Source organism: Staurois parvus, unplaced genomic scaffold, assembly GCF_062004578.1.
Source record: "Staurois parvus isolate SC_StPar_1 unplaced genomic scaffold, SC_StPar_1.0 ptg000025l, whole genome shotgun sequence".
In the NCBI taxonomy this organism is placed as follows: domain Eukaryota; kingdom Metazoa; phylum Chordata; class Amphibia; order Anura; family Ranidae; genus Staurois; species Staurois parvus.
In genome coordinates, this window is record NW_028317821.1 from 20830135 (window position 1) to 20843893 (window position 13759).

The 13759-nt window shown below is 43.8% G+C and overlaps 1 protein-coding gene across 3 annotated transcripts in view; it reads left to right on the top strand.

Annotated features, from left to right (window-relative positions):
- The window catches only part of METTL25 (methyltransferase like 25), a 266005-nt gene that overhangs the window by 165176 nt on the left and 87070 nt on the right, over positions 1-13759 (top strand). For all 3 annotated transcript variants that reach the window (XM_089652329.1, XM_089652322.1, XM_089652313.1), the window contains exon 7: positions 11838-11932. In XM_089652329.1, coding sequence (XP_089508455.1) covers positions 11838-11932 — 95 coding nt within the window. The remainder of the gene's footprint in view (positions 1-11837; positions 11933-13759) is intronic.

Consider the following 13759-nt stretch of genomic DNA (forward strand, 5'->3'; position numbering starts at 1 on the left):
TTACATTAAAGGGGGTATAAATTATCATTTTTAACATTTTGCTACAGGTGTTGGAAAGATTAATTTCTCAAAGTTGAACTTTTACTGCCAAATACATTTTTCATGTATATTTTCCATCACAGTGATTAAGCTTAACGTGCACAGAAAACGAATTGTATGGTAGTTAGTGGATGTTGGAGAATTATCTTTCTGGCTGGCCACTGTAGACACTGCTTCACTAAAATGTCAGGGTCTGCATTCTTGCCACAGAGACTACAAGGCAATCTCATTATGCATTATTGCCAACTTGCAAAGCCCAATCCCTGGCTGCCCCCACTGTATTTTAAGCTCTTTTTTACTGCATACTGCCTTTTTCCCTATGTCTTCAGGGCAGTCACATGATGTGCAGGGCCTCTTTGCATCTTCTACTGCTGGAGGACAATCCTCGATATTGCAGAAAGAGGCACTGCTATCAATGCCACTCTTTTTATTGTTAATCTGTAAGAGCAGAATGCTGTGCACTCACTATATGCCCCCAGTCTTTGGGTCAAATGACACCAGGCATCATTTAATCGAGATCACTGAGGACATCTAGTTATGGATAGGAGTTAGTATAGGAGACAGCTCCAGAGAGGAGTTGAGTATTGCAGCCAGATCTCCTTTTTTAAAAACCCTGAGGATTTTTTTTATTTTTAGCTTAGTCCAGAGTTCAGCTTTAAAGCTTCAAACTTTGAGCCTCATACCATTACTTTTGCTTTACAATCAGGAAGGTTACTGACCCACAATTAAGGAATCATAATCTGCATACATTTTCCTGATCAGTGAATGATATAACAGTGAGGAAGACAGCCCTGAAGCTCCTATAATTCTGTCCTTTCTGTTCTTTGCAAGATATCAAATGCTGAATCAGGAGCAAAAAAGGGTCAGAGGCAGGAAATCAATCAATCAATAACCAACAAGCCTTCACCCCCTACAAATCTGCCTTCCACACCTACACCTCCTCCCTCCACGCAGCCAAACAAGCCTACTTCCTGACCCTCATCAAGGCCCTCTCCTCCAATACTCGCCGACTCTTCTCCACCTTCAACTCTCTACTCTCACCACCCCCACCTCTACCCAGCACCTCACTCACTGCCCTTGAGATTGCCAATCACTTCAAAAACATGATTGACACAATTCACAAGGACATCGCTGCAACTCACACGCCCTTTCAACCTGTCCCCTCTCACACAGCTACCCCCTCATCCCCCCTCTCCCTCGACATAACCCGCAGGGACTTCGTTGATGCTCAAACTCCCTCCAACCCCGTTCCCCCTCACTCAGCTACCCCCTCATCACCCCTCTCCCACGGCCCCACCACTGCTCTGACCTCCACTTCCACCCCACCCTTCATTCCTCATACTGAAGCCCCCCCAACACTTCACACCTTTGACCTTACTACCATCGAGGAAGTCTCTAAGATCCTCTCTGATGCCCGCATCACCACCTGCCCCCTCGACCCTATCCCCTCACAACTCCTATAACCTCCCTCCCCCTACATCCTATGCTCCCTCACCCACATCTTTAATCTCTTCCTCTCCTCCGGCACTTTCCTCTCCCCTCTGAAACATGCACACATCACCTCCATACTTAAAAAGCCCTCCCTGGACCCCAATGACCCAAACAACCTCAGACCCATCTCCCTGCTCCCATTTACATCCAAACTCCTCGAGCGCCTAGTCTACACCCGCCTATGCTCTCACCTCAACGACAACAACCTCCTCGACCCCCTACAGTCCGGCTTCCGTCCCCTACACGCCACCGAAACTGCCTTACTCAAACTCTCCAACAACCTGCTAACCACCAAAGCTAATGGCCACTATTCAGTGCTCCTACTCCTAGACCTCTCTGCGGCCTTCGACACAGTCGACCACCCCCTCCTCAAAAAAAAACTACACTCCCTCGGCCTCAGAGATTCTGCTCTCTCCTGGCTCTCATCCTACCTGTCACAACGCTCTTTCAGCGTTACCTATAATGCTACCACCTCCCCTCACTCCCCCTCTCTGTTGGGGTCCCTCAGGGCTCCATCCTCGGGCCCCTTCTCTTCTCCATCTACACCTCCTCCCTTGGCCAACTCATACACTCTCATGACTTCAACTACCACCTATATGCCGACAACACACAAATCTATATCTCAACCCCCCACCTCACCCCCTCAGTCTCTGCCCGAATCACACACCTACTGAGCGACATATCTGACTGGATGTCGCTCCACTTCCTTAAACTGAACCTCTCCCAGACCGAGTTTCTTGTCTTCCCCCCAGCCTGGACACCACCCCCCATTGACTTCTCCATCATGTCCAACAACGCCACCATCAAACCCGCCCTGCAGGCCAGAGTACTTGGTGTCATTCTGGACTCCAACCTATCCTTCCAGCCCCAAGTCTAATCTTTAACAAGCTCGTGAAGACTCCACCTCCGCAACATCGCCAAAATACGCACGTTCCTAACCCCAGAAACCACTAAACAGCTCACCCACTCCCTCATCATATCACGACTCGATTACTGTAACTCCCTCCTCACTGGCCTGCCTCGCCGCTGGCTATCCCCGCTTCAGTCGATCCTGAATACGGCTGCCAGACTCTTTCACCTTTCCAACCGCTCCGTTTCCGCCACCCCCCTCTGCCAATCCCTCCACTGGCTTCCGATTGCGCAACGGATCAAATTCAAAATCCTAACACTGACGTACAAAGCCGTCCACCACACTGCCCCGAACTACATCACTGACCTAATATCCAAGTACCACCCAGCACGCACACTCCGCTCCTCACAAGACCACCTTCTCTCTAGTTCCCTGGTCTCCTCCTCCCATGCCTGCCTCCAGGACTTCTCCAGGGTGTCACCCATCCTCTGGAACTCCCTGCCCCAACCCATCAGATTATCACCTACTCTCCTCTCCTTTAGGCGCACCCTGAAAACCCATCTCTTCAGGGAAGCCTACCCCACCCCCTGCTAACTTGCCGACCTCCTCCACTCTTCCTACCACTCCATCCCCCACAGCTATCTCCTCCTGTGCCACCATCCCCTCCCTCCTAGATTTTAAGCTCGAAAGAGCAGGGCCCTCAATCCCCTCATGTTTTGCATTGTATTGTTATTGTTCTGTCACATGTTCTGTCCCCCTTTGTAATGTACAGCGCTGAGCTAACTATCGGCGCTTTATAAATACTGTATAATAATAATAATAAGTATTGCCTTTGGAGTCCTTGAATGATCTAAAAGGCATTTTATGATCTAGTCTATTAGTGTTCTGTTATGTTTGAACTATATGGATTACTAGTTGTCACGTACCTGGTTGGGGAGCCTGATGTGGAGAGGAGGCGTCCTCTTGCTACTCCCACTCGGAGCCCCTGATAGTGGGAACAGGGGGCGCAGAGCCAAGAGTGGCACGAGTGCCGGGTAGGTCGAGCTGGCAGCAGGTAGGTGAAGACCCAGGAGATCCAGATGCAGGCCAGGTGCGGATGCAGAAATGTAGGTGCAGCAGCAGACAGGTATGGCGGCAATCAGGATGCAGACTGGGACTGGACACAGGAGCGTGGATGCGGCAGCAGGCAGGTATGGCAGTGACCAGGATGCAGGCTGGGTGCAGGACCATGGGTGCAGCAGCAGGTAAGTATGGCGGGGACCAGGATGCAGGCCGGGTGCAGGACCATGGGTGCAGCAGCAGGTAAGTATGGCAGTGACCAGGATGCAGGCTAGGTGCAGGACCGTGGGTGCAGCAGCAGGTAAGTATGGCAGCTGTCAGGATGCAAGCCAGGTGCAGATACAGGTAAGTAGGTGCAGCAGAGTCAGACAAGCCGGGTCAGGATCAAACGAGCAAATCAAGTACAAGGGAGTAGGCAAGCGGATAGTCAGGGATAGCCGGGGTCAGTGCAGGCGGAGTTCTTTCTTAGTCAGGTCAGATCAGGATACAGGCAACAGAATCAGGTAATAGAGTGCAGAACGTTATAGACCAGAAAGCATTGATTACACTGTATTGCAGGTTTAAATAGCCCACGGTGACGTGTACGCTACTGCGCATGTTCGAACTTGTGCGCTTCTGCACATGCGCTCCCGCGCTGCCACAGCCCGAGGGGATCCGTCACCATCGCACGCCTGCATGGTGACAGGATCCCTGACACTAGTGTTGGTGTTTTTCAGAAAAAAGGTAGTTACATGACTGTGTCTGGTCTTCAACACTTTTGAGTCACTGACACAAAACAGCATGCAACAAATGACAGTCAAAGCTACAATTCATTGCATCTCTGTGCATTAGCTGGGTTCTAGACTCAAAAATATGAACGTATAAGCATAAGCAGGACAACCAGGCAACCAATTTCAAAAGAGGTCTTCAATGGCTACGTATTTCATTCACCACAATTTTCCTTTAAACAAAATTTTAATCCATAGATGGGCACAGAAAACCTTTACTGCAGACTATAGTAGTGGACTATCAGCATGCCTCAGTTTAATGCTAGTGTCCTAGGAGAATGGATGTTTTTCATTTTTCACTGCTGCTGTACAAACTGTTTTATTTAGCTAGTGCACCTTGGGGTTTTTTTTTTTTGGGGGGGGGGGGGCTATTTTTTTCTACACCACTGGTACCGTATTGTGTAGATCATTTTCTTGACTCGGTTTTGGTAAAGGATAGCTGCGGTGTGCTTTACATGTTCAGAGTCATTGTCCTGTCTCTGAAGACTCACTTGACTCAGTGAGTAGGCCTCTTGAGCTGAGGATTTGGAGATACCTGTTTCATTGGTTGCTTGGTGCTATTATTCTTTTGCCAGAGAGGTTAATATTGTGGGACTTGTGCAGGTAATATTGTTCGCTAGTACACAGTATCCATACAGTGTCCAGGAAGTATTTCCCCTGTACTGCAAAGAGCCACGTGAACCTTAGATATTTTATCCCATTTCTGTTTCCCACTTACAGTGACTATGGTCACTTCTGCAATCCTTGCTCTCCTTCCACCAGCTGTCTGGGGTATAGGAGAATTTGAAGCTTTGTTGCTTACCTTGAGCCTTCATATTGCCATATCGCATCACATCAAGATTATAGACTAAGTGGGGACAATTCTGTGGTATGGAGTACTCTCAGACCACTTTCTACTAATGGTTCCAGGGCTGCCAGCAGCGCACCTACTGATGGTGCCAAAGTCTGTAGCCTGTCTTCATACTTTCCTGTTCTGTCTCTCCCAGTCTCAGAGTCCTATTTACCTCCATCTGGTGTAGCTAGGTCCTCTGCCCTCTTAGCTGAGGCCTATACAATGGTGTCACAAACACTGATGGCGACCTCTAGTGGCCCACTGGCTGGAGTCCCCCAGGGCGCGGAGTCTAAGCCCAGGTCTGCTGGTTCACCAGAGCCCCTGATGGTGGGGATGGACTTGAAGCAGACTAGGACCAGGTCGCGACCCCTGAGTGACACCAACTGTGGTAAAGGCAACCGCCAATGGCATGTAGCGGGTAGGAGCCAGATGTGAAGAGGTGTAACGTGGTCAGGCAAGCCGGGTAGGTAACAGTGAGGCAGACGGTACAGATCGGTAGACAAAGAGTAATCGGGTCACAAGCCGGGTTCGGTAACAGCAGGTCAGACAAAAGGAGCAGGCAGAGGATGGTCAGGGCAAGCCAAAGGTCAGGGCAGGAGAAGACAGCGGTATCAGGTCCAGGCAGGGTCAGCAACAAGGCAATCAGCATACAGGAAGAGCAGGAACACAGGAACAGGAAGAAGACCATCAGGCAACTTGTGTCTGTGCAGGGCTGGTTTAAGTAGCCTGACAGACGCGCCTGGGTTCTAGTGCCTGCTCAGCCCCGTCATAGGTGATAGGCACGCCTGGGTCCTAGTGCCCGCCTGCCCGCATATCTTGTTGGACACCTACGCATGTGCAGACTCATGCGTCGCGGTGGTCCCTGACATTGCCCCCCCCCCCTACGGGCAGCCTCCGGATGCCCAACTGACCTCTCCTTTGTGGGTGGTTACGGTGATACTGCTGGATTAATCTGGGAGCGTGGATGTTTTGGGCAGGTTCCCACGAATTTTCCTCCAAGCCATAGCCCTTCCATTTAATTAAGTATTGTACCTGGCCTCCCCTCCTTCTGCAATTAAAAATTGCCTCCACTTCAAATTCCTCCTCTCCATTAATGTCCAAGGCTACCGGAGGTCTTGACTTACGTTGTGGGAAGGGATCTTGAATTGCTGGTTTCAACAAGGATACATGGAATCCTGGATGTATTCGCAAGGACTCAGGCAAAGCTAATTCAAAAGCCACCTCATTGATTTGCCGTTTTACTGAAAAAGGGCCTATAAATTTAGGTGCCAGCTTTTTTGAAGGGCAAGCCATCTTCACGATAGTGTGTCTATGCACTTTAGAAAATATCACAATCGAGATCCTTCCTGTATAAAATCCTGGGGAATTGATTCCATTCCCCGTATGTGGCATGGGTCAAATAGAATAAGAGAATTATCTAAGTGTGAAACCAGATGGATATATTTAGCTGAAGCTTTGACCCCTAATGGTCTAAATGTTGAATTAGGTTTGAATGGCTTCATTAATGATTATTAATTTATTTTATTTTATCTTATTTTACTAATTTTTTATTTATATTATATTAATATGATTTTTATTTGTATTGTGATATATATTGTTTTGAAGATTTATTAGCATCATTATCCATAATGTAAAGCGCTGAGCAAACTGCGCTATATAAGTCCTGTATAATAATAATTATTTGTATATTTTAAAGTATGTTACTGATATTATGTTGATTGAACACAAGATGGCAGTAAGGAGTAGTTTATAGCTCCCCTCTGTTAAGATGTCTAATACAGGCTATTAATGCAGCATAGGTCATCATGTGTTCCTTCATTAGAGGGTGTCAGTATGGTAATCAATGTTAACCTATGGGAGAATGTGCGGCTCTATAAGAGCTAGCTTAATTCACTGATCACACCCTCGGACGAAGTCGTGTAACGAAACGCGTTAGGGCGTGATCCAGCAGTGACGTCTTCACGCACGCCGCCATCACATGTCCGGACCACGTTACCACAACCGCATCATCTGTTGCAGGCTAGTGAGACGCCACTGTGTGTTGGGAGCAGTGTACTGAGTGCTGCAGGCTGGAAATGGTTTTATGTAAAAGGCTTTATATTTGCTTACACAATGTGAGTGCGATTTTAAAGGGGGAATTTGTATGAATAAACATTTGAAACGTTATTACGCTATGGCGAGTGTTATCTATCTATTCACATGTGGCTTATACTTCCCATGATGGAGAGTATTGAGATCATCTGATGAATGAGTATTAACGATATGCTGCTGATTTTCTCTCACATCCATTAATATATGAAAGATATGCTGGTTTATCACCAGTATCTGGTGAGTTTGCACTTTGATGGGGTGTTGAGCACTGGAATATTCACGTTTGGTGTAGGAATAATATTTTGTCAAAGACAGATTCCATATCTTTATTGAAGGAAGATCATATATTACTAATATGGACTTTATGTTGGATCTTATATCATTTGATATATATTAATTAATATATTTTTTTTTTTACACATTGCAGCACTTTATTTGGTGTTTGTTTTATTTTTATTTAATTTATTTTATTTATATATTATTTATTTTTTTTATATGACACTTATATTTAGGCAGAGTTGAAGTTTGAGAGCGCTGTTTTTGTGGTTCTTTCACATATTTTTTCATATTAATCTAGTTATTGAATAATAGCAGCTCTAAATAAATCAACTATTGAGATTACTACATTCATGATGCGCGATGGTATAGGCTCTTGGACATATTGATATTATATTGTTATTGTCCTCTGGCTTATATATCTCTTATTTACAATATAGTGTATATACTGTATCTGAAAATTGATCAATCCTGATACCCGTACTGATGGCCTATCATTTCTTGAGGCCCAAAAATGCCAGGACAGTACCAAATACCCTCCAAATTACCATTTTTTGGAAAGTAGACAGTCTGAGGTATTTAGTAAGAGGCATGGCGAGCTTTTTGAGGTTGTAATTTTTTTTGTCATTTTGTGAAAAATACTGTCACCAATGCAGTACAGCGTCATCGCATAACTAGTGTGGCAGTGATCAGGGACACTGACTAGTGACAGTATGTAAAAAAAAAATGTGTTTTTCAATTCTTTTTATTTATTTTTTTAACCTGTGACAAGACCAATAAAATGTTACCATAGTAACATTTTACTACTCTGGGCAAGTAATCAGGATTTGATTTTTTTTACATATTATAATTTCTTATGCCAGTGAATTTCACTGGTATAAACAACGATTTTGACTGAATGGAACTGATTAATTAAGTAGTTATTGTTGGGATTGGCTGTGAATGGCCATAGCTGATCACATGGTACACATGGGCTGTGATTGGCCTTGTCTGTACCATGTGATCACTGGGACCAATCACAGCTAGCAATGCAATTGTAAACAATGAATGGCATGAAGGGAAGACATTTATTGTGTACAACTCTCATGTGATCTGCTGTGTTTGGTTATAGTGATCACATAGTACCGGCAGCGGGCTGCTACAACAGTTATCAGTCATCGGCTATGTTTTGGTGGACACAGCCAGTGACAGATCATGGTAGAGTGAGGCACGATCCTTGGATGACGTCCTCCCAGGATAATAGGGATCCCTCCCAGCCGTCATATTTGGCCGGGTGGGAAAGTGTTAATAAATCCTGAAATTCTTGCATTATCACAGTTTATTTTTTCACTATCTTTCCCAGCCGTGTTTCACTGCTGCTCTGAGGCTGTTTTATATATCTGGTTTTTTTTAAATCTACTATTCCCCTGCGATCCTCTACCCTAAGGCCTATTTGCATCTGTGCGTTGCGCTAATGTGCATTTTTCTCACGTCACCAGAGGGCAGCCCATTCATTTGAATAGACGTCTGATGAATGTGGCAAAGTAGTTCATGGAACATTTTTCTGTTTTCTGGTTTGCACATTTTTTTACTGCTTGTTGTGCATTTGCTTCCCACACGCAATTCTTCTAAACCTAACATGCTGATGCGTTCCTGAGCTACAGTACCAGAAGCTGTTGAAAATGCAACAATTTTAGCAGCAAAAACTAATGATCCCCCCCAGCTTTCCTCGCTCATCCATCTCAGGTGAGTTCACACACAAGTGCCTGGGATGGACAGAAGTTGAAGGCTGGCGGTGATCAGCGGAGTACAGTTAGGTGTTCTTCTGTCAACAGACCGAAAGAGACAATAAGACAGTATTGTGATCCAGAATAAGAAAACAACTGCTGCAAAAGTGACTGCAGAGCTCAATCTCAATCTTCATGGGATTGCAATCCTGTGCAATGTTCTTCTGTCTCTTTCAGTCAGTTGACCATATCAACCACGCTTATGTCTATCAGGCAATGTTTTCCCTCAAACTATATGTCATCATAACCTTTGATAATGTACCTCACGACGTGGCAAATTAATTGGCAACTTCAGTCTCAGAGGCACCAAGTAAGCGGGCACCAACAATTTGCCCTCTTTGAAGCTCAGTAAGCTCGGGCATGACTTCATATCACTAGCACACAGTGAATGATGAAAGTGAGGCTTCCTACCTGTTAGCTAGGTGTCTCATCACACAGGGAAAGAATGTTACATTACTTCCTCTTTCAACATGAAGCATGCCGTCACTTTCACACCTGCAAATTGTATAGTGTTTCCATTTTTTTTCTAACTCCTGTACATCCACCACAGTGGTGAATTGTGGCAAAACCCCTGTGGACTCCTCATGGAACCCCGGTTGAGAAACCCTGGTCTATGTTGCAGAGGTTTTACACATTTAGATAATGTCTTGTACTACATGGCAGGACTTGTTTTGGGCAATTTTGCAGCCATGTTTCAACACTAGGCCCTTTACAGGACAAACGGGATTCTTGTGCATTTGTCGTGTAGTCCATCCTTTACCCGGTGTTACATTCTTGGATGTGTACTGAGGAGTGCCTAGTACAAAAGCTCATTTCTCTTAAAGATGTTTTGAAACGTTCCTTTATTTGTACTTTTGCACTTTTGCCCAGAAGAAGGTGGAGACTTTTCCCTCAGAATGCATTTTCTGTATTTGTTGCTCTTGAGCAATAAGCATTTTAAAAAAGACCTTTAAATGAAAGGATCTTTTGTAGCAAATACTCCCCAGTACGCATCCACAAGTTTAACTACTGAACCAGCACACCACTACTTAATGTTTTTCAGTGGATGTAGGTGTACAGTGTCTTGGGTATATTAGCAGCGCCACCATGACAAATTTGCAGTGACGGGCTCATGGGTCAACATAATATTTGTATGTTTCAAGGCACAAGGTATTTGTTTCATTTACACACAGGGATGAACTGTAGAATGTGGTAATCACTGGATGTGTGCTTCTACAGACACCCTTTCTATTTGCTTATATTCTGTATAGGGTGTGATATCTCTACCATTGCTCAGACTTAGACAGCACGTGGATGTTCTGTTATGTCTAGTTCGCACAACAGTTGGCACATTACAAGACAATTTAGTGATATCAGGCATATACATATAGAAACGCCATTCAGTGCCAGCTTCTAGGGATGGACCTTCGCAGAACAGGATGAGCTTCCTTGGGAGGGATTGCAGTAACTGTAGCTGTAATGCAAAGCAGACACCACCGGGGGCAGCAGACTAAGTGTAGCAATAGGTGAATGAAAAGCAAGTTATGTAAATGGAAGCTCACAGAAGTAGAGGGTTAAGAGCTTTGCAACATGTGGGTCTTCCACCTCACATCGTCTTATTAATCCAGATGTAGGAGAGCCAAGTGGTGTTCAGCTGTCACTTGTGCCAATGGATGTAGATGGGATCCCTGGAGAGCACTGGCAAACCATAAGATGCTGCAAGGCTCCTAACCCTCTTCTTCTGTGAGTTGCTTTTTATATAGCTTGATTTTCTTTTGCTACATTTAGTCTCCTGCCCCCAGTGGTAACTCCTTTGCATTACAACTACAGTTGCTGCAATGCCTCCCAAGGAGGCTCGTCCTGTTCTGCAAAGGTTCATCCCCACATTCTTACCCTGAATTACATTTTTATATGTATATGCCTGATATCACTGCATTGTCCTGTAAGTTGCCAATTGTCGTGTAAATACATGAATTTTTATACTACTACACTCAGATGCGCCCTCTGCTGTCCTTATATATTTTATGTACTGTATATTTTTTTTGTAGATGACTGTTTTCTTGCTTATGGCCTGTCTTAAGTGAATTCTCAAATGCGTGCTTTTAATAAATACTTTGGTAGTTTTTTCTGCTAAGGCACACAAATGAAAGTGAGCCAAATGAAATAATGCTTTTGGATATGAAAAGATCTAAATATTTTGATGAAACAACTGAGCCACTTTGCAGCTGCTCCAGGCTGGAAGAAAACAGATCAGGGACCTGGAGCATGCTTCTGACATAAATATAAACAGAAAAACATAGTAAAGCTATCCTACGTTTTGCATGATTCAGAGCAAGAGAGTGTTAAATATGCATCATTTCATGGCATATTATGTATTTGTGCAATGTGGACAGCACGCTGTTTGCCAAAGGGAATAATCTGTTGTTAGGTCTTGTATTTAGTTACCCTGCTTGTCTTAGTAATAGACTGTTTACGTATTCTAAATAAAGAAAAAATCTTTTGTTAAGAGTAGAAGACATAATATTGGATTGCCTACAAGATTTAGTACCTCAGTAAAACAGTGTATAACTATCTTGTTAAGTTTTTGGAATAGACTGTAACTGTGGTTGACTTTTTCTTATATATGTAGGATATAAAGGAACACATTAGAAAAGCCTTCTTGTATGTTTAACCTTTTTATATTACAGATCATATAGATGGAACATGGGGATTTCCTATGTGTGAGTATTTGAAGGAGAGGAGCTGCCACATTGGTAGGAATGCTAGAATGTCAGCTTGTTTGGTAAGTTGCCATGTTGTGACTTTAAAGCCACTTGTCAATATTCATGTCATTTGATGGTTCGTTGTAGTCTTGAGTAAAAACAACTGTTCAGCACAGATCCTTTTCTTCATGCAAAACTAAAGTCCTGTGCACAACAAATCCAATTTAAGCAGATGTTTTGTAGCCAAAATATTATGTCTATAGAGGTAGTTAAGCAGTAGATGACACCATTTCAGAAAGCCTGACTTTTCTCAAAACTTGTAGTTATGATTCACAGGAGCCGGGTAAATATGTTCTGGAAAAAGTGAAAGTTTTCAGCATATAGGAGCTCACTATTTCTTGAAAAAAGGATCGTAGTATGTGTTAGCAACCCTTTCCCACATGTTACAAGTAAATTGGATTATATACCATATACTTTAAAGTGACCTTTTGGCTACATTTTGATGTTTTAAAAGAAAAAAGTAAAAAATCCTGCCTAAGACCAGGCACTACAGAACATCTACCGTAACCTTCACTAACTAGTGTTGTGTTATCCAAAACCTTAATATTCAGGGCTGATTGACGCCAGGGCATTGCAATAATGATTTCACACCAACAAAGCACCTGCATTGAAGCTCAAAAATTCCGTAAGTATTAAATTTTTTGCTTTGAGTTGTGTTAGGGCTTATTCATTTTGAATGGCCTGCTTAACACAAGGTATCTCAGCACACTAACAAATGCAGGCATTGTGGCACAGTGTGTTATAGTGCGAATCACTAATTGTTTTACATCTCAAAAACAGACGTAAAACCTAAACACTACAGTTTATGAGTAAGTAGGGTATCTTGGTAAAAGGGAATTTATAATGCTCTTTTGCCAAAAAACTCTTTTACTTATATGCTAGCATTTTTTCTAGCATTATGTTCTCCTCTGATTGCAGTGTAGGCAAGTACAGTGTAAAGGCACGGCATCTTCCAGATGTCAGCAATGAAGCTGGGGGCCAAGATAATGTAACTCCAGCACACATGCATGGGAGTTACACCACCAGTGCCTGGCAGTAACATGGTTGACCTGAAATATAAGGAGGCAGGGCAGAGTAGATGTGGGTAGCTTGAACTTCACATAGCTGGAGGAAACCCCACCCAGAGGTAAATGTGTCCTAATGTGCAAATATGTTGTGCACACTTGAACATGTTGCCAAATGCTGTCCAATCCTACTGCAGTTTCTTTTTAAAGCAGCTTGTCCTGATTCTTTCAAGATGTTCATCTGTATATTATGATATACAAACCTTGATTACATATTGATCCTGTGCTTTTAAAAAGGATTACTACACATAACAGCCAAACAGGTTCCAGTCAAATATATCAATTTATTTCCTATCATACCTTATAATAATATATTAAAGCAGCATATAAGTCTAAAAAAACTTTGCTAGGTGGTGTGTTTTGAATTTATCCTGAATATATCTTATTTTTCGCTCCATAAGATGCACCTGACCATAAGACACGCCTAGGTTTTAGAGGAGAGAAACAAGAAAAAAAATATTCTGAACCAATGGACTGCAGACAACAGTACAGGAGATGACCAGAGACTGCGGACATAGTGCAGGGGATGACCAGAGACTGCAGACATAGTACAGGAGATGACCAGAGACTGCAGACATAGTACAGGAGATGACCAGAGACTGCAGACACAGTACAAGAGATGACCAGAGACTGCAGACACAGTACAGGAGATGACCAGAGACTGCGGACATAGTACAGGAGATGACCAGAGACTGCGGACATACTACAGATGACCAGAGACTGTGGACGTAGTACAGGAGATGACCAGAGACTGCGGACATACTACAGATGACCAGAGACTGT